Source organism: Chaetura pelagica, unplaced genomic scaffold, assembly GCF_000747805.2.
Source record: "Chaetura pelagica isolate M959 unplaced genomic scaffold, ChaPel_1.0 scaffold611, whole genome shotgun sequence".
In the NCBI taxonomy this organism is placed as follows: domain Eukaryota; kingdom Metazoa; phylum Chordata; class Aves; order Apodiformes; family Apodidae; genus Chaetura; species Chaetura pelagica.
Window position 1 is genome coordinate 181018 of NW_009951968.1, and position 27827 is coordinate 208844.

General features: G+C 39.8%; 1 protein-coding gene across 1 annotated transcript in view; it reads left to right on the top strand.

Annotated features, from left to right (window-relative positions):
• The window catches only part of PCNT (pericentrin), a 100925-nt gene that overhangs the window by 13585 nt on the left and 59513 nt on the right, over positions 1–27827 (top strand). Inside the window, exons 2-19 of the mRNA XM_010001110.1 lie at positions 2708–2905; positions 5652–5831; positions 6759–6902; positions 8577–8741; positions 10496–12985; positions 13071–13163; positions 13370–13546; positions 14606–14861; positions 16655–16713; positions 16860–17034; positions 18352–18485; positions 18949–19060; positions 20529–20561; positions 21976–22240; positions 22499–22586; positions 22951–23167; positions 24416–24654; positions 26168–26643. Of these exons, the coding sequence (XP_009999412.1) occupies positions 2708–2905; positions 5652–5831; positions 6759–6902; positions 8577–8741; positions 10496–12985; positions 13071–13163; positions 13370–13546; positions 14606–14861; positions 16655–16713; positions 16860–17034; positions 18352–18485; positions 18949–19060; positions 20529–20561; positions 21976–22240; positions 22499–22586; positions 22951–23167; positions 24416–24654; positions 26168–26643 (5501 nt within the window). The remainder of the gene's footprint in view (positions 1–2707; positions 2906–5651; positions 5832–6758; positions 6903–8576; positions 8742–10495; positions 12986–13070; positions 13164–13369; positions 13547–14605; positions 14862–16654; positions 16714–16859; positions 17035–18351; positions 18486–18948; positions 19061–20528; positions 20562–21975; positions 22241–22498; positions 22587–22950; positions 23168–24415; positions 24655–26167; positions 26644–27827) is intronic.

Consider the following 27827-nt stretch of genomic DNA (forward strand, 5'->3'; position numbering starts at 1 on the left):
AGTGTTCAAGCACTGGAACAGGCTGCCCTGGGAAGTGGTGGAGTCACCAGCCCTGGAGGTGCTGAAAACAGATGTGGATGTGGCACTTTTGGGATATGGTTTAGTTGGCATGGTGGTGTTAGGTTGACAGCTGGATTTGATGACCTTAGAGGTCTTTTCCAATCTTAATGATTCTGTGATTGGTCCTATTTTCTGCAGCACGTAAAGTAGTAAGTCAAGGAGCAAATGACTTGAGAGGAAGGCTGGGCAGGGCTGAACAGTGCTGTGTGTGCTGTCCTGTGTGTCCTGTCTGCTGGCTCATGCTACTGGTGCCAGTTGGGTTGCAGTGATGTAGTGCAAAGGTGTCAGCACAGCAGTTAATTGAGGATGAGGTGATATGGGGACCACACAACCAACATGTGGCAGGCTTGTTGTTCTGCAGTGCTCACGTGGTGCTGGCCCTGCTGATCTGGAGGTGCCTTGGGGATGTCACTTGTAACTGGCTGCACCTGGTGAAATGAAGTTGCAGTATATTGGTGCCTGCAGAAAGCCCATGTGTTCTTCTGTGTGGATAGCTGCTTTGTATGCTGAGCTGGATAGTCCTGTTGGTGTTCCTGTGGCATTCCATGTCTCAGCTAAAAGTGGAGCTTTTGCCTTTGCACGTGCTGCTAGAATGCAAACTGAGAATTGGGCCCTCAATGGGACATCACTGGCTTGGGGGAGAATCAGAGTTTTGTGCCTTCTTCATATGCACTCACACTGCTTCATGTTACATGTCTGTCTATGTATCTTATGATACTCTTAAAAGGACACTTACATTCTTGTAGCTAATTAGAGGCTTTTGAAACCTGATACTACCCCAGCTAGCACTTTTCCCCATCCAGTGATTCCATAAATCTGTAGAGTGTTTAATCCTGGACACTTTGACAGATCATAAGTCCAGTAGTTCTGTAAAATTTTGGAGGAGTTGGATGATACATATTTTTGCCTGATATGTATTGTAATTTCCTATGTTTAATGAATATTAATGGGGCAAAAATAAGTTTTGTTTTTCTGAGCTTTGCATTTAAAAATTCACACTCGTTTCGATGTTCAGTCAGGCCAACTTTTGATGTTTTCTTGTCAAATACTTGGTCTCCCTTAATGAACTCATTAACTGCTCTCTATGATGCCCACTCTCTTCGCTTTTTCATTTCACATCTTTGCTGATTGTTTTACTCCTGTTTTACTTTTTTCCTGCTTCAGCAGCTTCGTGTACTCTCAATTTTTTTCTGTAGGCTTCCTGCTGTTCCTTTTCCCCATGTTATCAGGTTAATTAGTGCAGTAGCTTTTATTTTATTTTTTTTTACATATATTACTATCAGTAAGTGCTGCTTTTAAAACCTGATCTCAGATAATAGCATTTGTCTCTCACTGCAGCTTTATTTACTGGTCTCTTTATTTTAGTTATCAAAGACAACACAGCAATTGGCAATCTTGGCTTGATCTGCATTTGGTATTAATAGCTAGAGAACATAATCTTAAATATAAGCTATTTGTATAAAAACATATTACCTGCTGATAAGAAACTGGTGTCTTTCTGGAAACATACCTTTTAAACCAGCTGCTCAGGGTAGCAGATGTCACTGTGGATCTGTTCAGTAGCTAAGCTGCTAGGTAGAAATTACTATAGTGGTACCAGTGTAATGGAGAAAAGAATGAACTACATCCATTTCACAAGTTGAATGAAGAGAAAGAAACAAGATTTTTCTCTAAGGTGACTGTTTTACAGGAAAAACAAGCTGACAAGCAGTGGATTCTCATAAATATTGCAGGTAGAACTTGACAATTATGTTTACATCCTGTCATCGTTTGACTGTTTTATCTCATCTCAAGGGTATGTTAACAGTGCACTTGATAACCTGTGGTTGTAACTGTGGAGAAGGCTTTTTCCTTATGAGAGGATGCCTGCATTTATGCTGTGAGGGTGATGTTACTTGGAAATGCTGCCTAAATGCAATACTAGAGTTGAAAATACAATAATCCTTTGTAAGCTGTTTAAGGTGCTAAGGAAACTTGGGTAATACATTCTGTCAGTGACATTCTTTGCAAGTCCCTGGTGCTTCATAGAGCTGTGATGCTCTGATAAAGTAGAGCATCTGATTCTCCAACAAAAGAAATTAAAATGACCTGGCTTAATTGATTTTCTATTTATGTCCTGTAGGCTGCTTTCTGGCTAGGAAGTTTTGCTATATTTTCTAAAGGGGGTGGCAGGGAGGGAGCATGAGGATTCACTTCCGTTAATTTTAATCTTAAAAGCTTATGCTGGCCAAGATCTGTTTAGATACATTTCTAGGGAGTGATAGTTTTGTTTGGGTTTTTTTCTGTTCTTGCAGGAAAATTGTTCAATTATTATTTTTCACTAATTATTTTAGCATATTAATAACCCATTCCTTAACTAATCTGTCTTGCTGTAATTCTGGATTGTCATTGACACACAAAGTTTCACTGAGTAAAATCTGATTCTTGCCTTGAAATGAGACTTTAGTACTGGGGTGAGGTTTCTTGCTGAGTGGCACAGTTATCCAGCATGTTCTGAATGTGCAGGAAGTAGGAGGATCAAGCAGTTTTTCTGCAGATGTACATATTTTATCAAGACAGGACCTTCGTCACCCATGACCGTGTTAATACTGTGCTACCTTTTTCTCACTTACCTCTCCCTCTGCCTCTTCCAATCTTTCCTGCACAGTTTGCTCACTTCAGACAACGAAAAGCCAAAAGTGACCTCTCGCAGTCGCAGAAAAAGACGGCGAAGAGGAAGGGCTCGTCTGTCCACACGCATGACCTTCCGCAGGAAGAGCACGCACCAGCGGCCCAAGATGTTGGTCAAGGTGTAGAGAGTAAGGCTGAAGATGCCACCCTACTGGAGACAGCAACGGAGATGGAGGTAAATCTTAGTATTTCCGGAGTGTTTCTCACTCTGTCTGCAGATAACGAGTATTCCAGGTGATTCATTGGGTATCGGTTCTGGCACTGTCAACAAGCTGCCAATGAGAAGTGTACTGAAGTAGTGTCACTTGTAATTCTTTTGCAAAGGTGTGTAAATAACTGAACAAAACTGGAGGGTTTTTCCTAATCAAACCTCAACCAAACATCTCCATTATATGGAGTGAAGTGGGCAGCTGGTGTGGTCAAGGAGGTGTCTGCAGTTAGTCTGCTAGTTGAGGTCTGTCACTGCCATGGACTTCTCTTTGGGCAGGCTTCTGGTTGTCTGGCTGTGACTCCATCAAATGGCAAATCCAGACTGAGAGGCATGAACAAAACTGACAGGACTTTATAATGCACACTATTAATTTGGTTTTATATCACTTTGCTGGCTCAAATATGTTTAATGTTTTCTGAAAACCTGTGCTTTGTTCCAGCATGCTCTTGGTAGCCATTGTAAAGCCAGCAGAGATACTACATTCTCTGACAAATTTGTTTAAAATGTGACTCAGCTTGTGCCTGATCTCTGTCAGCATGTTTGTACTGATGACCTAGAGATAGCCCTCTAGTCATGTCAGTACACAGAGAAACATAGCTTCTGATACAGCTTCAAGTTAACAGACATCTGCTAATAGATGTACTGCTCTGCCTGAATTAAGCAGTTGCTTTCTTGCTTCAGCACATGAGCAAGACTTTTATATCAGCTGTGGATTAAGCAGTCATGCTTTCTTTCTCTCTCTTTTTTCTCATATTAAAAATAAGCAAAAGGTAGTTTTGAACAGGGTTGGTTTTTTTTAATAGGAATCCAATTTGCTTCAGAATTGGTTGGCTAATGCTTTCACAAGCCTCAGAAGCTACAAGGCAACTCTGTGGCTGTGACAAAATATATCTGTCTTAGTCTGGGAGTTGTGTTTAGGAAGCAGTTTCCCAGTGCATTTTGGTGTGTTGTTTATGCAGAGATTCGTGAGTTTTGGAGAGTTGGTGCCTGCATAAAAAGCATCTCTCCAGCTGTTGATGTGTTTTCACAACACTGAAGAATAGCATCAAGCCAGTGTCTTTGCCAGCCTGAAAGAACGGTGGATATAATCTGCGTATATTATCCTCTTTTCTGTTGTGAGGGTATCCCTGGTGTATTCAGGATATCCTGAAGGTGATGTTAGCATTGCAAAGGCTTTTATGAGTCTGTGTCTTCGTGCTGTCTGCACTAAGAAAAAAAACATGCAGTGTTTTGTCACTTAGCCATACCATCATCAGCAGGATCCTTATTGTATACACGTAAATTTCAGTTAACAAACAAAAATCACTTGGTACTCCGAAGCAGCTTCTGTGAAAATCGTTGGTTTGTGAAGCAAATGGAATTGCTTTCTAGGTTACATGGAGAGGGCACCAGTAGCCACTAGAAACCACTTTATGCAGCTTCAATATATGGGGAGATTTATAGGCTGCCTTTTGTAGGTAGTGCTGCAGTCATCTTTGTCTTGTGAATTTAGTGAGAGGCCAATATCTGTCAAGATATTAAACTGCATGAGGTGAGAAAATTTGTAATTGTCTGAATGGTTTTATTTATTGCATTTATTTCATTCATTTGGCCATGGATGGTCAAGCTTAGCTGAGTTTAGCATCAAGTCAATCTCAGTTGCACAACATGAGCATTCCTGGCTCATGTGCTTAAGGTGCTTACAAAATAATTCAGCTTTTCCTTACATACCTTTGAAATAGCCACAATGTAGTGTTTGTTTTATTTGGTTACTTACCAGGAGAGTGCTGCCTTGTCCAGCTGGGATGTACAGAATGAGCCTCTGGCTGAAGTAAGTGAAATGGAATATATCATTAGTGAAGATGATGGGCTATATGTGCAAGAAGGGTATAATTAGTTACTAAAATGAGTAGTTCTTGAGATTTGTTAAAAAATGTGATAAAAGTGGTGTCATCTCACTGTTTTACAGTCCAAAACAGATATTTATCTGTGTGTACTTGTGAAATTGGTTGCTTAGAGAAGTACTTTCAGTGAAATCATGAACCTTGCCCAGTGAAATTTGAATGATGTTTTTAATTGAAAAGTAGGTTAGTTCTTTAATTGTTTCATACACTAAAACCAGAAAGTATTTAAAATAAAATACATGATAGTGGAAACCACAGGGTTCATTGGAGCAGGTTCTCCCTTTGTACTTGTATTTGTGTTTTGCTGCTAATGGACATAGAAACTCAGAGTGTGTTGAATACTTATTTGCAATAGCTGTTTGCACTTGAGTTTAATGTTAAATCAAGAATGTTACAGTGTTCTTTTTCCTGTGGATGGACTGTTCTCCAGTCACCACAGATGTATGGAAAAATCTTTGTTTAATTTTGGTAGTATGCCACCCCTGCCCACTTGTAAGCTGGAACGTGTTTTAAATTCCAACACGTGTCAGACTGGCACTTTGCCACAGTTGGGTGCTATAGAATCACAAGGTTCTTCTCCCTAACTTACCATAGTGCCTTAAAGTATTATATGAAAATTGTTACCTAGGGAAAATTTTTATCTGAAACTTTTGAGAATTAAGGACTTAATATATTATGCTTCTATTAAATGCAAATTCCTAGTGTTGAGTTACTTTTAAAGTAGAATTTGCCTGGATTTGTAGCTTGAATTCATATTCAGAATAATCACAAAGTAGGAATGATACATTATTTTGTTGAATAAATATATTTTTGTTTCTTTTCTGAAGAAAGTTAGAATACATTCTGCTGCAGAATGCAGTGAGCTTGATGCCAAGATGTGTCAGGCAAGGGTAGCTGAGTTAGAGAACAGACTTCTGGAGAAAGAGGAAGCACTCAGAAGACTCACTGCACAGATGGAGCAGCTACAGCAGCAACTTACACAGCACAGTGACTCTATGAAACTTAAGGTGTGTTCTGCAGAGTTGGCTAATGGGGACAATACTACTTTAATCCTAAAAATATTTAGGAGGTAAAACTCAAGTGTTGGTTTTTATTGAAAAGTACTTTACCTTGCTAATATGTGCTATGAAAAGCAGTTCTGAGGTTTTCCATTTACTAGTGTCTAGGACTTCATATTGCTGGAATCAAGTGAGAGTAAAATTAAACTTGAAGTGTTTCTATTTATAGAGTTTTTATGAAATGCATAGTTCAGTTATTCTGTTGAGAAATAGTTGGATATATACTAGTTTTTATTGATAATTTTTCTTATTATATTGAGGAATAGGCCTTTAGAGAACCTGCAAGAACCACCAAGGCAAGTTAATCATACATTGAGTTAGGGGCTCAATGTAAAAACATGGGACTTGTGCTATTTTGAGTTCCCTTGCTCTAGCATTTCTCTGTAAAGGAAAATTATCAGGTCCTTCTGAAGAATAGTTACTTCTCTCTTTCCATGCTGTTTTTCTCCTTCTTGGACTGGGGAAAAAAAGACCTTTCCTGTCAGTGAGAAATAAGTTGTAAAAGTTAATGTGGTTAACAGAAATATAATTGTATCTTATGAGCTTTCTCTCAGATAGCTGGAAAGCAGAGCTGACAGGAACAAATTTAGTGAGTACTAAATATTCATTATATCCTATAGAAAACTTGATTATTTTTACAAGAGTTACAACATGTTGGAGTATTGATTTAACTCCTGGTATCCTATTGTTGGTTTAAAAAGCCACTTTCTGCAGTCAGTGTAAGACTCCTCTTTCATCATGCCTGCCATCATGTTCAGACACAAACATTTCTGGTCCTTTGGTGCAAGTTTGTTCTTTTAAAGACTCTAACAGCTTTCCTTTGAGGAAACTTCCTAATGTGTGAAGAATATTTTGCCCTTCTTGTGATTCACATAGGAAGCTACTGTTCAAGAGCAGAATGAAGTCATCAGGAAACTAACAAGCTGCCTTCAAGAGGCGAAGAAGGATTGGGATGACCTCCAGGAGGAGGCTGTGTGTGCAGCTGGTCAGATCCAGGATTTACAGCTTCAGTTACATCAGGTGTGCATCTCCTCCCATTTTTGCTTCCTTACAAAGGGAATAGGAACAGGTTTGGAATATGAATGTAAAAATGTCTTGAGCTTATCATATAGATCTTCGTAGTTCTGGTTGCAATGCACAGGCAAAATTATTTCAGGGAGAGGCTGAGTTTTCTCTGGTTGGTAGGGAGAAATCCTGGAGACATCCTTATATTTTGCACTTGCTTTTGTAACCTTTGGAGGTAATTCCACTTTTTTGTCTGTTAATTTAGCCCTTTTTAGGGAATTTTACCCAATCTGGTTAGTGGTTTGGCATCTGTACACACCAATCACTGTAATGATAGGGGCTCACATGTGATCAGCTCTCCTTGCCTTTGCCAAGGAAAGCTCAGAATGTGTGCATGGGCAACTCCAACAGCTCAGCTGTTACACAGAAACATGCTACACTGAGAGAATGTGACTTGGCTGGAAGAAGGAGGTTTAAAATAATCTGAAAGTGGTTGAAGCAGCCCCTGTGACACACAGGAGCCTGCTTCAGAGCAACGAGTTGATCACGCATCCAATTCCTGGACAGTAAAACATACTGTGGCCATTCCTTTACTTGATATTTTTTTTAATACCTTATTATTTTATGGTCATGCTCAGTGTTCTATTGGGTGTTCTTTCTGAACACCTGTATATTCGTTGTCTTGGGAGCCTTGTAGCATGTACCAAACTGTAATATTTGTTTATTTACCATTGCAGGTTTGCAAGGTTGGCATTGGGCTGGGAGGGAATAAATGTCTTGAATGTCTGGATAGGAATTGAAAAAATTAAAAAACCCAAACACCTGAGGCTCACTGAAGTCTGGGGGTTATCTTGAAGGAGTCGCTCATTCCCTGGAAAATGAATCCTGTGCTAAATGAAATTCTAAATTGGGAAAAGAAGAAAAAATACTCTTTTCTGTGTACAATTCTGACTAGTGTTGACAAAATATGGGGTAACGGTGACAATTACTTGAGGGATGATTCTTGGGATTTGTTCCAAAAGGCATTGTAAGAAACAATAAAGCCTCTAAATAGCACTTTGGGCAAGTTCTAAACAAGACTAGGAATATGATGTAAATTCTTTGTGGAAGCATGGCAATGTAGATAATAAATTACTAATCCTTTCTTAAATGTTATCTTCTTAGTTTTAGCAAAGTCTTTAGGAAAAGGTTTTAAAAATGAATAAACCATGTTTTATTTTACCCCCATAGGGGGAAATGTTTTCATTTGGAGGGAGATGGAGAGAAAAATACTGTAGTGGTATTGAGCTGTAAATCGTTTTCAAAGACTGGTTTTGTTCATTATCCTCTTAGCAGAATCATAGGATCATAGAATCTTTTTGGTTGGAAAAGTCGTTTAAGATCAAGTCCAACCATTAACCCAGCACTGCTAAGACTACCACCAGTATGTCCATTCCATTGGAAGTCCTGCTTTGTTGTAGGGGCTTCATAGAGTTGAATTATCTAACGTTTAATCTTTACAGTGAGTAATAGTATCTAAAACATGACCAATGTTGCCTGACTTTTTAGGGAGATTGTTATTCATTGAGAATGAAAGACTGAGGGTAAATATACAGTAAAAGAATACATTATATTTTATGCAGAGTGACTCTTATGTCTGAGTTACTCTGATACAAGCTTTCTTCTGACTAAATACCCTTGTTTGTTCAGGTTAATGAGATGCTGAGGAATAAAAACTCTGAGAAAAATGAAGTATTAGAAGCTCAGCAGCAGATGTCCTTGTTTCAAAACCGTCTGGAAGAGCAAAATACACATTTGGAGATGCTGCGTCAGAAAGCTCATGACCTGGAACTGCAGCTTGAGACTTCTCAAAAGGTAAAACCTGTTTAAGGTGCCCTTATAATTATAAAAGTTCTAAGCTTTTAGGGTTTTTTTGTGGTTCTGTAAGCCAAGGAAGGCTTGGAGGAAGAGCCTGCAATAAACATTTAATTTGTGCATGAGGTAACATTGATGCTTCAGGAATAAAACCACACTTCAGTATGGAACTAAAAATCTATTATTCTGAAAGGTGGTGACATTCAGTTTAGGCACAACAGCTGCTCAGTTTAAGATTTTTTAGTATGAAATAAGGATTCAGTTCTGTTGCAACAAGTCCAGAGGAGGCCATGGAGATGATCAGGGGGCTGGAGCAGCTCTGCTCTGGAGACAGGCTAGGAGAGTTGGGGTGTTCAGCCTGGAGAAGAGAAGGTTCCAGGGAGACCTTAGAGCACCTTCCAGTGCCTGAAAGGGTTCAAGGAAAGATGGATGGGACTTTGGACAAGGGCAGGGAAGGACAAGATGAAGGGGAATGATTTCAAGTTGAAAGAGGGGAGATTTAGGTTAGACACTAGGAGGAAATTTTTTCTTGAGAGGGTGGTGAGACACAGGCCCAGGTTGCCCAGAGAAGCTGTGGCTGCCCCATCCCTGGCAGTGTTGAAGGGCAGGTAGGATGGGGCTTGGAGCAACCTGGGCTGGTGGGAGGTGTCCCTGCCCATGGTGAGGGGGTCGGAACTTGATGGTCCTGAAGGTCCCTTCCAATCCAAACCATTCCATGATTCTGGCTCTTTGAAATTTGCTTATTTATTGTAATTATTCCATCCGTTTCTGCTGCAGATGAAAGTTCTGCTAAAGACTCTGTCACTCTACTCTTGTAAAACATTAATAAGTTTCCAGCAGATGCAAGTCCCTCTGGTGTTTGTTGAACTGAGACAAGTGGAAACATAACTGACAGAGCCTTGCAGTGGGGTGAAGGTTGCTTGCTATGCTGTGTGGTCATGTAACAATACAGTTGTTTATGAACAACTGTCGATTTAGATTCCTAGGTGATAGTCAAAGTGAACTGTATCTAAACATGTTAGTTTCAAATATAAAACAAAGTTAAAAGCTTGGGTGGGAATATTTTGATGTCATCATTTCAGAAACAAGCATTATGAATGAAGAAACTCAGAAGCACATAGCAGATACTTATTTTATATAATACGTATTTCAGATTTGATGATAACTCTCCCTGCTGTCAAGGGGTCATAATGAAAAAAGTCTTTTCCTTTAGAAACAAATTTATAGGGATTTTTATTACTAACATCTAGTAAAGGAATAGCTTAAAAGGGCTGATTTCTTTGAAGCATATAACCAGCAATGCCAAAGGTAGAAGCCTTCAACTTTTAAGTGAGTCAGATGAGTTGAAGTTTGACTTGGTTGTTCTGTTGCCCAAGTCCTGCTTGTGGGAAGTGTTTTCTCTGTGCAACTGGGTGTGAGATGGAGAGGTGTGTGTAGCTGTGATTCCTGTGATTTTTATGTTTGTTTAAAATACCCAAAATTTGATATGTCTGCTATTTTCTTTCTCTTTGGAGTCAGTGACATTTGTTATTGCTTGAACAGTTCCTAATTGTTGCCACGCTTGAAGAGTGTTTCAGTAGTACTTTCCACTCTCAAATATGTGCTTAAAAATCCTGTTGCCTAGCCCAATGATACACCCAGCACTGAACAGTAAATATTATTTGAGAAGATACATGAAAAATATGAGGCTTAAGGAGATTAAAACACATCATATTTCAGTGGCATATTTCATATGATAATATTTTATTTTTAAGAATGCCAAAGATAAAGAAAATCTTCTTTTGCAAATGGAAGAGGATATGAAAGATACAATGCAACAGCTGTGCAAAAGCATGGGAGAAAAAGAACAACATATTAAAAGTCTTCAGGATCTACTGACATCGGAAAGATTAAGCTTGTCTGTCCTACAAGACACCCTTTCTCTCCGGGACTCAGAAATCACTGAATTGAAGAATGAAATAGCTGGATCCAAAATGAAAGAACAGCAACATATTGAAGAACTGAAAACCAGTCATGAAAAGGATACTTGCAGACGGTTGGAGAACCTGAGGGCTGAGCTGGAGAAGTGCCACAGAAGAGAGGTTGCAGAAGCCAGGCAGGCATATGAAGAAGAAATTATTTTAAAATATAAGAATGGACTTGAACAGTTAAAAAAAGAGCTCAGTGCTCTGAATTCTGAAGAGCACATTCAGAAGTTGAATGGCATAATAATTGATTTAAATAATAGTCTTAGTCAATCTGAAATCGATAAAGAAAATTTAAGAAGGAAACTTGAAAACCAGCAGGAAGACTTCCAGAGAGCAAAATCTGAAATTGAGACTAAATATGGGGATTTAATTGATGGTCTCAAGTCTCAACTCTCTGATGCAAAAGAGCAAGTCAAGGAAGCCCAGCGATATAAACAAGAAAAACGGTCCTTGAAGGAGGAGATTCAGAAACTGAACTCTTTCATTCAGAAATTAAAAGAGAAACGATTTTACGAGGCTGAAAAGAGTATAGATGCAAGGCAAAAGCATGATGAGAAGATTGCCTCCAATAAAAAGCTAATGAAATTAAAAGAAAACCAGATTTTACCAGCAGTGTCGCAGTTGCAGAGCACAGAGCTTGAGATCAAGTGGAATAAAGAGCAGCAATTGAAAGGTGAAGTTGAGCTGGTTCATGAAGAACTAGAGTTCCAGCATGACCTGGGAGCAGACTTCTCCAGGGATCCATTAGAAGAAATTAGAAATTCAAAGATGGCAGAGAATAATGAGGGTAGTGAAGGAGAGAACCTGTCTGACGAGCACTTGTCAGAACTAGAGCGGCTCAGTGGTGCTGAAGGCTTATTGGCTAAGTATCTCATCTCCACGGAGGGACCAGAAGAGTCATGTGTGTCCAGCACTTCTGAAGGTGATACTATTGAAGAAGGTAGATGCAGTAGGTATGGGTTAGACAGTAGTTTGCTTCAAGAACCTAACAGAGATTTTATACCTCCTCCATTAAACTTTGGCCTTGATGAGGAAATGTGTCCTAGCAGTTTGGCTCAAGAGGCTTTTGAAGAGACTGAGGTGGGAGCAGAGGCCTTTGTTTCATTTTTGTCAGATACCTCCCTGCAGCAAAACAAAATAAGTGATCACAGTGACATAAAGGATGATGAGACAGCTTGTTTATTAGAGAGATGTGTGCAGCTAACTGAGCAGCTCCATGAGAAGGAATCAGCCTTGAAGAAATCTTATCACCAGACCCAAGAAGCTGTTGGAAAATGGGAAAAAGTAATGGCTGAGCTGTCTTCTCTGCATGTAGAACTGGATGAGGAGCGCAAGGCACGGATCCATTGTGAAAAAGAACTTCTTCAAAAAACAGAGAAGGAGAAAAAACTTGAAAACAAAATATTGTTTCTAGTGAAGCAGCAGGGTGGGGATAGAGGCCAGCCTTATGGTGCTGTAGAGCCTTTAACTCAAGTGTCAAAATCCTCTACTTGGCAAGAAATGGTGAAGGACCTCCAGGATGAAAAAGAAATGTTGATGGTGCGGCTGCGAACTCAGGAGCAATTAGTGAAAGAGGTTCAAGAGCAGAAAACAGCTTCTGATTCCGTGACAAGTGAAGTACAGTCCCTCTTTGGCCGTCAGTTGGCTGCTTTGCAAAGTCAGAGGGATCAAATGCAAAGCCAGCTTGATGCTCAGAGGGATAAAAACCAGACAATAGCAGAGCTGCTTGGTCAGAAAACTGTATCTGAAGAGACATTGCTAAAAGAACAGGAGTTGCTCAAAGCTGAAATCAATAATAAAGAAGAAAATCTAGCACTGTTACTGAAGGAAAAAGCAGCCTTAGGAGAGAGATTATCTGTCGTGGAGGGGAATCTGGTAAAAGCAGAGAAAGCACTAGCAGAGAACGCTGGCATCATTGGGGATCTTGAGAAGCACATACATGAACTTAGTGCTGAAGTGAAAAACCTCAAAGAAATACAAGAGTGTGAAAGACTAGGATATGAAGACAGATTAAACTTCAGCAAGCTGGAAATTCAGAAACTTGATGCTGAAATAAAAGCAAAAAGTACTGAATACAGTGAGAAAAAAAGCCAGTTGGCAGAAGAAATTGCCCACTTGAAGCAAGTCTGTTGGGAGCTGGAGACTCGCTTGCAGGAGTCCCTTCGGTCTGCACAAGCTGTGCAGGAGGTGGTGGAACATTACAAGGAGGAAATGGATAAAATGGAGACTCAGCACCTGGCCCAGTTAACTAAAGTGAGTTGGACACATAGGAAAAGGGTAGGAAACCCTGTGAATGGCAGGAGTCTTAGCATTTCGCAACGCTTAAGGTAGTAATTGCAAATGTCTGAATGCCTGTTTGCAGATAGAAGAGTTAAATGCTGAAATAAAAGATAAAGTGGAAAACCAGCAGAAGTTGGAAGAAGAAAGAAAGGAACAGATTGCTTTCATAAAAAAGGTAAAGGCTGTAATTGGGTTTATTTTGGAAAAAATAAACTCAGTTTGTGTTGTTTGTCATTTAAGCAGTATAAATGTTTTAGAGAAGCAAAAATCTATTGTTTTCCTGTGGTGTCTTTGATTTGGGGTCAGGAGGAGGGGAGAGTTCTGGCTCAAGTCTATTGGGGACTAACGAGCCATGTTTTGAAGAAAGCTGTTTCTCTGCAGGTGCACGAACGAGAGCATGATCGTGAAATCTCTGAACTGGTGACTAGACACCAAGAGGAAATGGAGAAGGTCTGTGCTGAGCTAAAAAAAGAACAGCAGCACCTGTTGGATGAACTTCGGAAGCAAATGGCAGCCGCACACAGAGTGGAGCTGGAGCAAGCACAGCTCCAGTCACAGGTGAAAAAAACCCCACAGTGCTCACCTGTCTTACCCAGCTGTTGCAAAAAAAAGATCTTGAGTTCTGTGCATACAATGGGTGCTGCTTTATATAGTGCTGTGACTGAAAAATTAAGAGTATTCCCTTGGTGGGTGGTAGTAGATACTTTCTACAGTCATTCTTCAGGATTCTCACTGTCATTGTGTATTAACATTAATTCTGAAGAAAACTGGGTGCTTAAATGAGTAGGTTGTTAAAAAAAACAACAAACACCCACTTTTTCATTTTCCATATCCTAATAAATTTAACAAAAATTACTAAAATTCATTAAAATTTAAAAAATATACTAAAGCCCTCCCACTTTTAAGGTTTCCCACTACTGTAACTGGGAATGTTTTAATGTTAAACTTAAACGTGTGAACATGACATTTTCCTCTAAACATTTACTGGGTTTTTGAACACTTCCACTAAATACAAAGTGGAATTGAAAAGAATGTATCTAGTATTAGGTCTTACTGGAAGATGTTTGTGTACTGTTTCGTTTTTTTAAGAACTGAAGTTTGATCTGTTTTAGCTGCCATTTCTAAGTGTTGGATATGCCTTACTTTTTTTTTTTTTTTCCATGAGACAGGATGAATTTTGCTTCCACTTTTCCAATGCCACTTCACACTTTTTGCTTTTTAACAAGTTATAACCAATAGCAAATAGGAGGAGATTTCTAACAGATGGGGAAAGGTTGGGGTGAGCTTTGCTCTGGTAACATTGTGAGGGAGTGAACAGATGGAAGGTATTTGATAGATGAAGTCAAGAGGTGAGGAACACCTTTTACTTTGCACTTAAAATGTGATGCAAATCTCCCTGTGACAAAAGTCAGCTTATTTGCAGGGTTCCATCCCTGCCATGAAGAAACACTCTTCAGATACAGAAAGGCAAAACTTAGGTGGGTTGATGTGGGAAACTGTTCTTTTCTTCCCCACATAAGTCTAAACAAGGAACAATTGAAAGTAAAACTGGTGATGAGGAAAGCAAACACATTTCATTAGAGGGGAATGAAAGACCCTTTATCTTCTCCATTACAGACACTGCACAGCCTTGAACTGGAAGCCTTACGTCTAAGCTTAAACAACATGCACACCTCCCAGCTGGAGCTTACCCAGTCAAACCTGAGGAAAGAAAAGGAAACTGCCCTGGTGGAGCTGCGGGAGATGCTGAACGACAAGCGTGCTCAGGAGGTGGCCATTCTGCAAAGCCGCCATCAGCTGGAGGCAGAGAAGATGAAAGAGCAGAGTCTGAAGGAAAAAGAAGACCTGAAGTCAAAACACCAACAAGAACTAGGTATTAAAACTGGGCTATAATGAAATTGCAACCCCATCAATACTTTTCTTCCTCCACAAGGTCCTGTCATGGAGTTGGCCTTTTGAGTGACAGCTGGTCACTTGGATAGGGACAGCAGCTAGACTGGCGTGTGCAAGGCTGCACAACTTACATGCCAAAATGAAGCTGTCCAGACCTAAGTTTAATTTTTCTTAAGCTATATGGGTGTTTTGCTGCTGCTTCTGTAAAATAGCAATGTATTGAGGTAGTTGCTTTCAGGAGGCATTAGACAGAGCTCCTCTAAAAAATTGCAAGTGCAAAGAGTTGAGCTCTTACCCCTTATATTTCTTAAGTGTTTTATTGTCCTGAGTCAACACTGACTACTGTTGTGTGTCTGAAAAGATATGGAAATGCTTCCTGGTTTATCTTCTCAGTGGTTTCAAAAGGAGGATAGAAGAGTTGGAAAGGAGCTGAAGAGCTCAGTGAGAATCTGCAACTAGGTGTCCTTTGTGATGTGTTTGATCTAAGATTGTATATTGATATCAGCAAGAGGAAAGCTATACTTGATAGTACTCAAGGCCTACTGATGGTGCTCTGGTAGAGTTTTGAGGAATTTCTGGAGAAATGTGAGGCCTGCAGGAATTCACTAAAGATGTTTTGGAACCATTCCTTTAGTTTTCCTTCACTGAGAGAAACAGAATATTTTAAAGCTGTGTCTTTTTGACCTGAGAGTAGGAAATCATTTGTTATCAGCAGTAATAGAATGAACTGATGGGTGGGATTTGGGAGCAGGAGATCTGTATCAAGTTCTTAAGATCAGTGCTGTTTACATGTCTTTTGGCAGTGTAGCTTAATATGAGCATAACAGCCTTGTGAGTGTTTGAATTTAGGGGCTGAGAAGGAGAATCAGTGATTAGATGAAGCAGGAGACCTGCTGGGGACTTGTAGGTAGTGTTACCTAAGGGACTAGTATAAAGACATCAGGGGAGGTAATGGCTGGGCGTGACCTGGCTTGACCTAGGCATGGGGCAATGTCTTCTAACTGGTATTTCTTCCTCTACTGGATCCTTAGATGGGTATCTGGCACCATTTTAGTCTCTTGAGTTCTCATTTCTCACTGAAAGACTTGAAATAAGGTTGTAAGCTCAGGTGACAGTCCATGGAAGCTGTGAGAAGGGGACTAGGCCTTTACAAGGTTCCTGCAGGTCAGGAAAGGTGCTGAACAAGAAGTGAAATGCATCTGGGGAGGAAGAAGCTGTTGGTGTCTGTTGTAATTGAGCAGAAACAGCATCTTCCTTGCACTCTGTTTCCTAAGCATTTTTAGAAGAAACCTTAGGAGGTTTCCTACTTGCTTCTGCTGCTTGCTGTTCTTTTGCTGTGTCTCTCGAGACTGAGATGATTCAGACACTTAATAGTGATGTGCAGTGAAATGCTAACATCGAACTGATGAGCATTTGAATTTATATCATCAGGAAGGTGTGTTGGGGAGTTGTGGGGTGTTTGTTGTTGTTTTTTTTTTAGTGTAATGCTCTCTGTAGAAAGAAGACTTTCCTTTGCTAATTAAACTGAGCTTAACCTTCAGGGTTGTATTTGCAGTTGTAACTGCTAGATGCTTATTTTCTAAAATGAAAGTGAATTCCTGGGGTGTAGTATAACAGGAGACTTGGACAGAATGTGGTATCTTGCACTTCTGCATACCTTCCCACTCAAGCCTTGAATTTGATTCCCAACCTGGTAATCATCCATATTTCTACTTAAAATTTAATTATAACATTTTATGCAACTTTATTAATAATTAGTATTTTATTTCACAGTTGATCAGAGAAAGAAAATAGAATTGGAAATGGAAGAGACACATATCCAGGCATTAGAGGTACAAATTAAGTTCTTCGTACAAGAAAAAGTAAAACTTCTTTCAGTCTACTACATGTTTATTTTAGAAGACAGATAAATGGAGGAGGAAATATGGGGGCCAAAAAGGTAAAATTTGCTTTAAGAAGGCATGTTTTGCTTTCTTAGAGCCTTAAAAGAGACTGGCAATTGGAGTCTGAGATGCGTTTGGCAAGCACACTTGAAGAGCTGTCTGAAAAACACCAGACTGAAATGGTGGAACTGCAGAAAACTCTGGAAATGGAATTGGAAAAAGTCAAAACAGAGCTGGAGCTTCGTTCTCTTGAGAATGAACAGTCTAAAAGTAAGTGCCATGGTCTGGGAAGCAATTATCCGTGTTGAGCAATGGCAAAGCTAACCAAGTGTTTTTTGAACCTGTGCAAAAGGCAAATACAAGATATATCCATGTACTCTTACTTGAAAACTGGACTGATGACAAAAGACTGTCTAGAAAAGAGGTTGTAAATAAATTATTTAAAGCCTCGTTAGCTGCCTTGCCTTTGGAATTCCAGGGAATATGAGCTGGAGTGTGTTTTCCCTTGGACCTATTAAAGGGAGGAGCTGTTTTGCTGCCTGCTGGAAACCAGCTTTGGCAATCACTGAATTAATAAAAAATTCCAATTAATATCAATAGAATCCATGGAAGGTTCTACTAACAACGAAATAGGTTTGGATTGTGAATATTTAAAGCTTGATGGGACAAACTTTTTGAAATACTGTTCTGAAAGTGATGTTTTTGAGACTTTTGTAATTGGAGTTTTCACTAACTTGAAGAATAAAATCTTGATGAGTACCTAGGCAGGTACCTCTCTTTGCCTTTTGCTGAGGTGCAGGTGGGAGACAGAAGTAGCTTGTGTAGTTCTTTCAAATCTGACACATTTGACGAGGTAGTGGTTGACTGGCACAATTACTGTCAGTGATGCCATGAAAGAAGCTGTGGGATGTTGTGTGCCATGGAGTGAGAAGAGAGAGCCAATCAGGTTGCCTGGCTCTTAGGCAGTCTGTAGGTGGGAGGCATGGGGAGTAACACTCTCCAGATAACTGGAACTGCAGTGCTAAGGGCACTGGATGATGCCTTTTCAACTTGCCAAGGCCTGTGCACCCTGTGCAGCTCACTGTGGCTGGGATGTGGTCACTTGGTTGCAGATTCTTTCTGGGACAGTCAAGATTTGTTGACCACATGAGGTAGCAGCAAGTTCACAGGGGTTCAGAAAGTGCCCAGTGCTGAAGTGGAGCACACTTGGCATGAGCTCTCCTAGTCCTTCCCATTCATCTCTCTGCTTGCTGCAGGGTGTGGTCATTGGAGAAATTCTGTGTTTGCAGGCAATGAAGAACTGCTGGGTTCCTTGTTCCAAGGATATGCCTTGACCTCATGTATGCAGAGAGCACATCTCATCCCTCTGGCAGTGCTGTTGGTTCCCTCTTGTGGGATGCAGAGAGCTAGGAAGCACTGTGGCAAAGTGTTTGAATTTCAAATAATTGACTGTTCAAGTATTTTTTGCAATTTCCTGTAAGCTATTGTGCTAGTCAGAGACATGCTTTCTGTTTTACTTGCACTCAAGTTATACAGGTTATTCAGAAACCAGGATAGTGGTATAACAGAACTCATTTTTAATTTTAGCAAAATGTGTAGAACTGGAGAAGCAACACCAATTGGCCATTACACAATTACAAGAACAGCTGCAGACTGAACATAACCAGCACCTAGAAGATGTTAAGAAGAGCCAAGGAAAAGAACAGACTCTTCAGAAGGAGGTAAGATAGGTTTCTTTGTGTTTTGAATGATTGATTGCCCTATATATAATATAACAAAAATGGAATCATCTGCATGTAATTGAGCAACTTATTTGTATTTAGGGATCTTACTGAATAACTAAAATGTATCTCATAAAGTAGGTAAATACTCTGGGAGTTTATAAAGTTATCTTTCTGAATGCAATTGCCTGAGTGCCATTTGGTGCTGGTTCTTCCTCTGTATTTATATGCTGGATTTTCTGCTTTCTGTGTTCCATTTATTTTTGCCAGTGATGATAAATGTGGATCAGGAATAAACTCCTCTCTTGGAGAGGAGCGGGTCTAACCAGTAAGTGCATCTCACTATCCCTGGGTCAGGAGCTGAGAGTCTGGTTGTCACCTACTGTTTCCACCTGACAGAACTGCCTGTTGCATAAAAATACCCAACATTTAGAACAAAATTGTTTTAAAATGTTTTGTACAGCTGGAGGAGCTTCAGGTCAGGCATGAAGAGCTCAAGACTCAGTCACAAGAAGAAATCCGGCAGCTTTGGTCTCAGCTCGACAGTACCCGCGCAAACCGGCAGGAGCTCAGTGGTATGTTCAGAACTGACACTTGTCATTTTTTACCTCTTCTCCATGTAGAAGTACACCACAGTATTGACACAAAATACTTCTAACCGTGTGCTGCAAACACACAGGTAGATCACAGGAACATCAGTGGGTTGTGCTCTAGTGAGCTGTTTTTGAAGTGAGAGGTGATTCAGTGTCAGATGACTGGTTGTTTTTGCAAAGTCAAAAAGCATGGTGTGGCTGTGGGGAACAGCTCCCTCATGCTGGTTCCCTTTCCCTTCCTACAGTGTTCCAGCATCCTGTAAAAATCTTCAGTGAAAAAGAAACACTTTTCATTGCGATGTAAAATTATGTATAATGTAGTTAGGTTAGATGGAGAAGATACTGGTCAGTGCAATAACTGGCTCCAGTTTGTATGAACGTATGTATAGAGGTGGGTAGGAATTCCGCTGAGAACTGTCCACTGAAGGTAGATCACCACTTAGTGTGTGACTTTGAGTGGTTTATTGTGACTATGATATATTTTCTTTTATTTGGAGATAATTAAGAGATCAGTCTACTTTAAAAGAAGAAGGCAGAAACACTTTTGAACTGTGTAATTACATTATATCTGGAGGTAGAAGTTGCTTTTTGTTTAATTAAAGGGCTAAAAATAATTTCCTTTTTCCATAATGATGCTTCTGTTTATAAAATAAACAAATTCCCTAAACCTGAAGGCCAAATAGAAAAGAAAAATATTGTGCACAGCAATTAAGCACGAACAGCTTTGGGTTTGGTTTTGTTCTTTTTTTTAAGTTAGCCTTAAGTGTATCTTTATTAAGCTTATGAAAGTTTTAATGCTTGAGAGAAATTAGTGAGTTTGAAATCTGTCACTCTGTGCTTTGTATACCTTGAGATACCTAATTCAAGGTTTAGGTGCATTAAAACAGTCAAATTCACAGTGTAGTAATCGGAGATGACACATTTTTGGTTGAAATGAAGCAGAACATGTCTCAGATGTGTCTGTACAAACAGATAAATGAAAGAAGAAATTCTGGAACAATAAAAAAGCCAGAGACAAAGTCATTAACCTTGGCTGTGTGTGTTCACCTCATACTGAAACTGTAACACTAAGTGATGTTCTTTACTTATGCTGGGGTAGTTGAAGCATGTTACATCTGCCTTTTGCTGAAAATGCAATTTCAGATTGTCTACAGAATGTAACTAAGTAGCTTTTGCAGTATAATAGGGTTTGTGAGGATTTTCTTTTTTTTAGTGGGTTTTTGGTCATAAATTGAATACCTAAATTTTCTATCTAGTCAGACTTTACCCTGGCTGTTTCAGATCTCTGTTTTGATATTACAGTATTCTAGCAGATAGCATTTGCAGGAATTCTTGTATTTCCTCTCTGTAGCCCTAATCTTAATTAACATCTCAAATGTCTTTCCATGTTTCTAATCACTCACGTTCACATTCTTTGGACCCTTTCTGTTTCTTCTTCATCTTGCTTGAGATGGGGAGACCAGAATGCAAGCCCATGATCCAGGTGAGGATATCTCCTTCCGTGTGTGAGTCCTTACAGTTGTTTTGTTTTATTCTGCTTTTCTTCACTTGAGTGATCATTTGCCAATGCATTTGGATTGGTTTGAGGACTCCTGGTGGTGGGCTCAAACCACAGCAGCTGGACAATAGGATTGCTTCTCTAATATAAGAGTGACATGCCAGTTCAAAACTGTTGAACACTTCTCTGGGTTTATTTTGTGCTGGCCGACTGCTGGTGAGGCAAAATCTCCCTGTGCCAGATTGGACTTCCCCTCCCAGTCCCATCAGTGGTGTTACTAGTCCCTGCTTGTCACTTGATTCCACTGGTCCCTGTGCTTGGCAGCAGCTCCCTTTGGAAGCAGGCTTGGTGCCATCTACTTACTCTTTCTGTTTGCACGTTTGCTGTGAGACTTTTTCATTGCCACGTGTGCTTTTTCTGGTTTGCTGCACAAAAACACACTGACAATCAGATCTGTTGCTTCCTGGGTGGCATCTTCTCTTTCCATAAATGTTTCTGGGGTTTTTCTTCTTGCATGATGTAAGCAGATGCTTTTCTCCAAAATCTTTCTTCTTGAAAGGCAGTTCATCTTCAGTTGATTCTATGGGGATTCAGCTAACTTAAGTGATCTGGGAAGTGGAGCCATCTGGGAATCTTTTTTAATTCCCTTTTATGACTTTTGGGGTTTTTTTCTTGCCTTTTCACTTACTGTATATTACAGCTTCTTTAAAACACAACATGGAGAAGAAAATTCTGAGAGTTCATGCTGCAGTGTGGGCCATTGCTCTCACTCCCTGGAAGGAGGTGCCTTGCTGAATCAGCCTTGGTCACTGTTCTCTACTGCATTCTTTTTATTTTTTACATTATTTTATTTGTTGGATGGTTCTTTTTAATTCAATTAGCTTAGCCTTTCCTTGAGCTAATGATGTGTAGTCAAACCATCACTAAAGGAATCCAGAATTGATTTTTATTTTTTCTTTCTTGTGACTTTGTTTTCTGCATAGTTTGTGCTAAAGTTGATTTTGTTGGTTGCATAATTTTCCCTGGAGCAAACAATGTTCTTGGCTCAATTATTTCTTCTGGTTGCTACAACAAGCAGATGTGAAAGTTGAGCAGTATTGCAGGACCCTGCATGTCACTGGCCCACACCTGAAGCACAAGGAAACAAGGAGGGCTAGCAGTCTGCTGGTAGTTGTGATTCTAGCAATGAGGATGGTTTCTCTGAATGCAGTATGAATGCAGAACATGGTTTTGCTGTCTTCTGAGGAAGGAGGGTTTCATCTTTCAGAAGTTAATCTTCTCACGTAGCTTGTGCGGCAGCACTTCACTGCTTTCTTAAAATCTAAAAGATCTTCACAGGATGACTCAGCCTACAGATTTGTACATCTGAGTCCTTGTGTTGCTTTTGTTTCCATCCCAGAGCTAAAAGAGCAGCTCCTGGCTCGTGCATCACGGGTGGAAGAGATAGAGCACTTAAAACAGGAATTTGAGCAGCAACGACAGCAAAGAAGAAGTGAGCATGAAGCTGAACTGGAGCAACTGAGACTTTATTTTGAAACACAGTTAAGAGTTGCTGAAGAAAACTACAGAGAAGAATTGACTTTGCTGCATCAGAGACTGCAAGAACTTAAGGAATATCCACTGTCAGAGTTGGAAGTGAGTCAAGATCCAGCTGGGGACAACAGGTGATCTGTTCTTTTTCCTTTCATCTCCTCTTAGGAAAGCATGCTTTTGGGGTATATAAAAGATGTGGTAGCATCTAAATATATTTGGGCTGGGCATTAGGTTGAAAGCACAGTGATGGAAGTCATGACTGCACAGTCCTGAGCAGTTGTTCTTGCTGGTCTGTGTCTATTTTCAGTACTACATCGTAAGTCACTAAGTTCATGTAACTTAATTTGTGACACGTGGTACAATCTCCAACTTTAAAATACTTTTCTCAGTTCTTCTGTCCCAGTTTTTGAAGAGGCTGCTGAGAGAGAGAGAAGGGATGCACTTGGTCAGCTAAATCAACAGCTGGAACAACATCAGGTAGTATTTTTGATATATCAAAGTTCTGTTGTCCATTACATGACCTGCATAAAAATTGATGTCTGATTCCTAGCTCTTAGCAGAACGTTGATTAATTTGAGACATTTATTAAGGTTTAATTATCTTTGACGAGTATATTGTAAATTAGCAACTCTAAATTCTTCTCAGCATAGCAGAACTCATGAAATATGGTGTTCTGTAGCTTTGTGTCCTCCGGGTGGCAGGCACTGAGCAAAATCAGATACAAAGGTGTCAAACAGTTGCCTAGCTGTGCAACTCGTGTGGTGCTCTTGGTGAAATATTCTCATCATGGTTTCTTGAAAGCTGAAGCTGAAGATGTCTTTCTAACCCATTGGAGACGTAGGAAGAACTTGCCTGTTTGCAGGCAGAACTTAAAGAGCAACACAGGCGTGAATTAGATTCCTTAAGGTCTTCCCTTGCACTGCAATATAAAGAGGACATAATGAAAATGAGGATGGATCTGTCAGACAAATATGTAACAGAAATTGAGGAAATGAAAAGAAAGCATTGCTTAGAACTTGAGCAGCTCCGTGCCCAACTTTCAGAAGCACATATTAAAGGTAAGATGGCCTGACAGGCTTGAAAGTACAATGGTAAGCTGCTTGCATGGCTTATATTTTTCTTTAAATATTTAAAGGCTTGTTTGAAGAAGTCTTCCATTTGTTATTAGTTTACTCAAAACCATAGGGAATGCTTAGCACGTGTTAATCCCTGGCTTTGAGCACTTTGCTTTTTGACTTTATTGGCATGATGTGGTGACCTGGAGCTGATTATTCTGTAGTAAAACCTGCTAAAAGGAGTTGATCAGGTTTCCATTCTTGATGCCTAGAAGGGCATGTGCATGAAATGGGTCCGTTCTCACTTGTTCTATGTTCCATGCCTTTTTTACATGGGTTCCTTTTGTGGGTTTGATAGTGCTCTGCTCATGTAACATTAATAATTCCTTCCTGTGTTTGCCAAGCTGGCATACGTTCTGGGATGAAATTTTTATACAAAGAGGAAAGTAATTTTAGGGAGCGGAATTTCTACCAGGTATCTTTTGCTGTAGGGTTCAGGTTAAAATTCCTCTTTGGGCTAAATTTAATGAGACTTCCTGTGTGTGGGTTTATGTAATTTCTTAACAGTTGCTGCTTTTATTGGAATTGTAATTTATGGAAGTATACTGCCTTGTACTGGTTCACTAAGAAACGTATATATCGTTGAGATGCAAGTAAGGGATCATGGCAGTTGTTTCTGCAGCCTCTTTCTGGAAGCACAGGATGGTACACAGACATTTGAACTCATCATCCATAACTTACACTTAACTATATCACACACGTGGCTGGAACAGTTTTGCACTCTCTCTTGATTAGAAGGATCAGTACAACTTACTTGATTTGAAGTGATATTTCTTACCTTCGTGTATTTATTTTTAATACTAGACAGTAAATAAAAATTGCTTAAATTAGAATGTTTAGAGAATCATCCCATGTGCTTTTTGGGGAAGTGCCTTGTATAAATAGTATGTGTAAAAGAAGAGATAAAACTTGCATAAATCTGCTGCTGAGAGGAGGGAGGTCCTGCCACAAGTTTCATGATCCTTCCTCATTGTTCTTTGTGTGTTGGTTGACACTGATAAATTTCAAAGGTGGTGGTAAATGGGAGCAGGGCACAAAATCATCCTGGTAAGGGATTCTTGTTGGTTGTAGCTAGTATGGCTACTGATAAACTGCACAGCTGGCAACTTTCAGCTTTATTTATGTGCATTAATAGGACCTGTTAAGGGCAAATAAATTCCAGAATGTCTGTGTTGTTCTTTTTCTTTCCAGAAATCACCAAGCTGCGCCTACAATGTGCTCAAGATGCCGCACGTCAGGTTGAAATGGAGGTGGCTACACGAGTGTCTGAGCTGGAGGAAGAGCACAGAGCTAAGCTCTCCCTCCTCCACTCTGAGAAACAACGTATTGCAGGGCTTCTAGAAGAGATAAAGCATTTAAAGGAAGATATAACGAAACAAAAAGATCTTTCTGTGCAGAATGAAAAGCACCTGAAAGAGGAAATGGAGAAGGTAAGTCATATTACAGTTCTGTGTTTTGTATAAAGGAGGCAAGCTCAGATCTGTTGGGGCTGTCAAGGGAGACAGAAGCACTTATCTTTAAATGTGCTTAGTTTAGTGATAGTAGCTTCAGCTTTAAATGGACTTGCATGGGTACACACAAATATTGGCATAAGAGTCTGAAGGTCAGAGGCCTTAGTGTGAAATTCTGAGTTTCTCTGCAGATGAACTTCTCTTTAAGAGCGCAGGTGGTGTGGGAAGGCAGGTGCTTCAGGGCTTGATCCAGCCCACCTTCTATGGTGAAGGGGGTCAAGCATGCACATACCACTCCAATACAGGTGCATACTAAAGGTCCTCATGCTGAACATCCCTCTGCAGCACATCCTAGTGTCCTGCTGCAGACGGGACATGGTGCACTGGGGTGCTCACACAGTAATGGGGAACTTCACAGAAAACACCATGGCAGATGGAAAAAGCCCCTCTGCTGAATGGGTCCCCTCTGAGAAATGTCTGGTTTTGATAGTACTGTTTCTTAAAGTAAATAACCAGGAGTAATTTCTCAGTCCATTTTTTGAGGAAAGAAGGAAGAATCAGCAGATATCTGCTTTTGATTTGCTTTGCTGTAGGTCTTATACCTTCACTTTCAGAGCCTTGGAGTTAAGAGAACCATATCTGAAATGAGCTTGTCCTGCATGCTGATCCTACATATTTTGTTTGCTTTCTGATCTCTCGCTGTCAGAAGCAGAGTGAACCCATTTCCTTAATTGCCTCTCTATTTCCAATATCCAGCACAAAGTTTGTTATGGATTGTGATAAACAAAATCTGGGGTTTTACTGTTCCTGTCTCTGTTTAGCTTGTTGCATAATGAATGCCTGAATATGTGTTCAAAACAAACCTACTAAGTGAAAACCAAAGAGTTTACTTCATAGCAGTGCTCCCATGTGATCTCTGACTAGCTTTTAAGACCCTCTTGTTTCTTTAGTTGACTATTTATTTATTACCTGTTGACTCTAAAAATATATAACATGTGGGGGTTTTTTACCTTTCGTCACTGAGCTATCATTTGGTGCTTTGGCTTCTCCTCTTATGCTACATGCTTTTTATGTTGCTTGTATGTTCTGTATGAGGTCATGGTTTTGGACACTGCACATGAAATACTGCTGGAATAAGGAGAAGACAGGTTCAAAAGAGATTCCTAATAATGCCCAATATAAATACCCAAGGTGCCATTAGCTTTATAAGTTGAACTCCTGAAATGAAGTTGCCCCAAGAGAAAACAACATAGAGTTCCCTGTTGTAGAATTTTCCCTTAGTTTTTCCATCTCTTCCTTACCCCAATTAATTCTTAATAGTGTGTTTAATCCAAGTACCTATAAATGGATGTTTCAGCCTTATTTTTGTTTGAAGGATGACTTCACTGGAAGAATTGAGTCTCTCCAAGACCTGATGCATAAGAATGTTCACTTCACACACTTCAGTTTGTTTTTGGCATTTTATGCATATTTTTACTAACTGTGTTCACAGGTAAAACATAAAATGGCTGAGGATCATAAGAATGAACTAAAAGAAGCCAGAGAAGAAGTTCAGAAAATAGAGATGATGTATAAAGAAAAGGAGAAGGAATGGAAATGTGAGAGGGAGGACCAGAGGATCCAGGCAGAAGAGGCGTTATCGCTGCTGCGCACGGAGCTGCAGAGCAGAGCGGAGCATGAGAAGCAGAGTTTGCAAGAGGCGTTTGAACTCCGTGAAGCTGAAATGAATCAGCTTCGAGATCATCAAGCTGCCAGAATCCTAGAGTTGGAGAAGCTGGTCAAAGAGCAGCAGAACAGCTTGCAGCAACTAGAGGACAGCCTCGCAACTGCACAGGCTGTGCAGAGATCTCAGGAGCAGTATGACAGTGACCTGCAGGCAGCCAAAGCGCTCATGGCAAAAGAAATGGAGAAGGCCACACTTGGTCTGCAGGAGGAATGTGCACTGAAACTTATGGAAGCACAAAACAAGTAAATACTAAATATCTGAGCACTTTCACTCATCTTTCAGTCATTGTTATTGTTACTTTTTCTTATTTAAAACTTAAGGAGTCTTATTTTAAACGTTGAGTTGTAGTGATGTAGGTTTGTCACTTGATGGCACTAGCCAACTTACGTATGTAAAGCTTACTCTTCCGAGGAACAGTAATGCTGTCCATTATAGAATTTTGCTTCATGTAAATGCATTTAATCCAGTCTAGAAAATCAAAGGAAGTGTAGTCAAGTTGTGCCTCTTACAGTTAAGAATGCAACACACAGCTGAAAATGGTGTACTAGCCTTGGAGGAGGGGAGGTGTTACAGGGCATGTACCTGGAAAAATTCTAAATTTTTCAAGTGTTTTTAAACAATTCAAATTAATTTTAGCAAGTTTTTCCTGGTGAATAAAGCTTGTGTTATTCACTGAATGCTGAGATGAATGGACTGCATATGATAGTCTTCAGTTCTGGTTGGACATGGAGGTTTTAACTGCTCAGTTTTTCCTCCCTTTCCTACCCCCATGGTTTTTGGTGTATTACAGGAAATAATCAAACAGCTACAGGTTTGTATTTGGATGAGTTGCTTTACATTTATCCCTTCTCTTCTCCCCAGAACATATGCTCATAAAACAGGATTAGGGAAATAATTACAGTAAGAAAACACTGAAAGAAGGAACTTAAATAACCAATCACTCTTTAATTACTGGTGTCTGTATCCAAAAATACTAGAGTTAATGATTGCAGTTAACTGCAGCATGTCAGATACTACATCTTCTACGTCAAACTCTAAGCACACCTCAGAGAGCTGAGATGATTTTGGACAGGCCTCCAGGTATCCCACATACACTGGCACAGAGTTTTATGTCTCAGTCTTAACCTGATGTTTTTAGAGTTGTTTCTTATTACACCTTGTTTCCTTGCAGGCAGCATACATACTTGTCCTATGTCCTCTCATATGGCAGTATTTTCTCAGAGAACAACGTTTGTATGTTGCTTTGTATTAGTAAGCAATTGTTTAAATATTTGCACCTAGCAAATACTAATTTAATAAGTGTTCTAGTCTACCTAGTAGTGACCAGTTACTATTAAGTGACATTGCTTAAACCTTCAAATATGTGGCTATGAAATGATCTTTGTGGCTTGCTTTGAATTAGTTCTCTATTTGAAACATGAAGTAA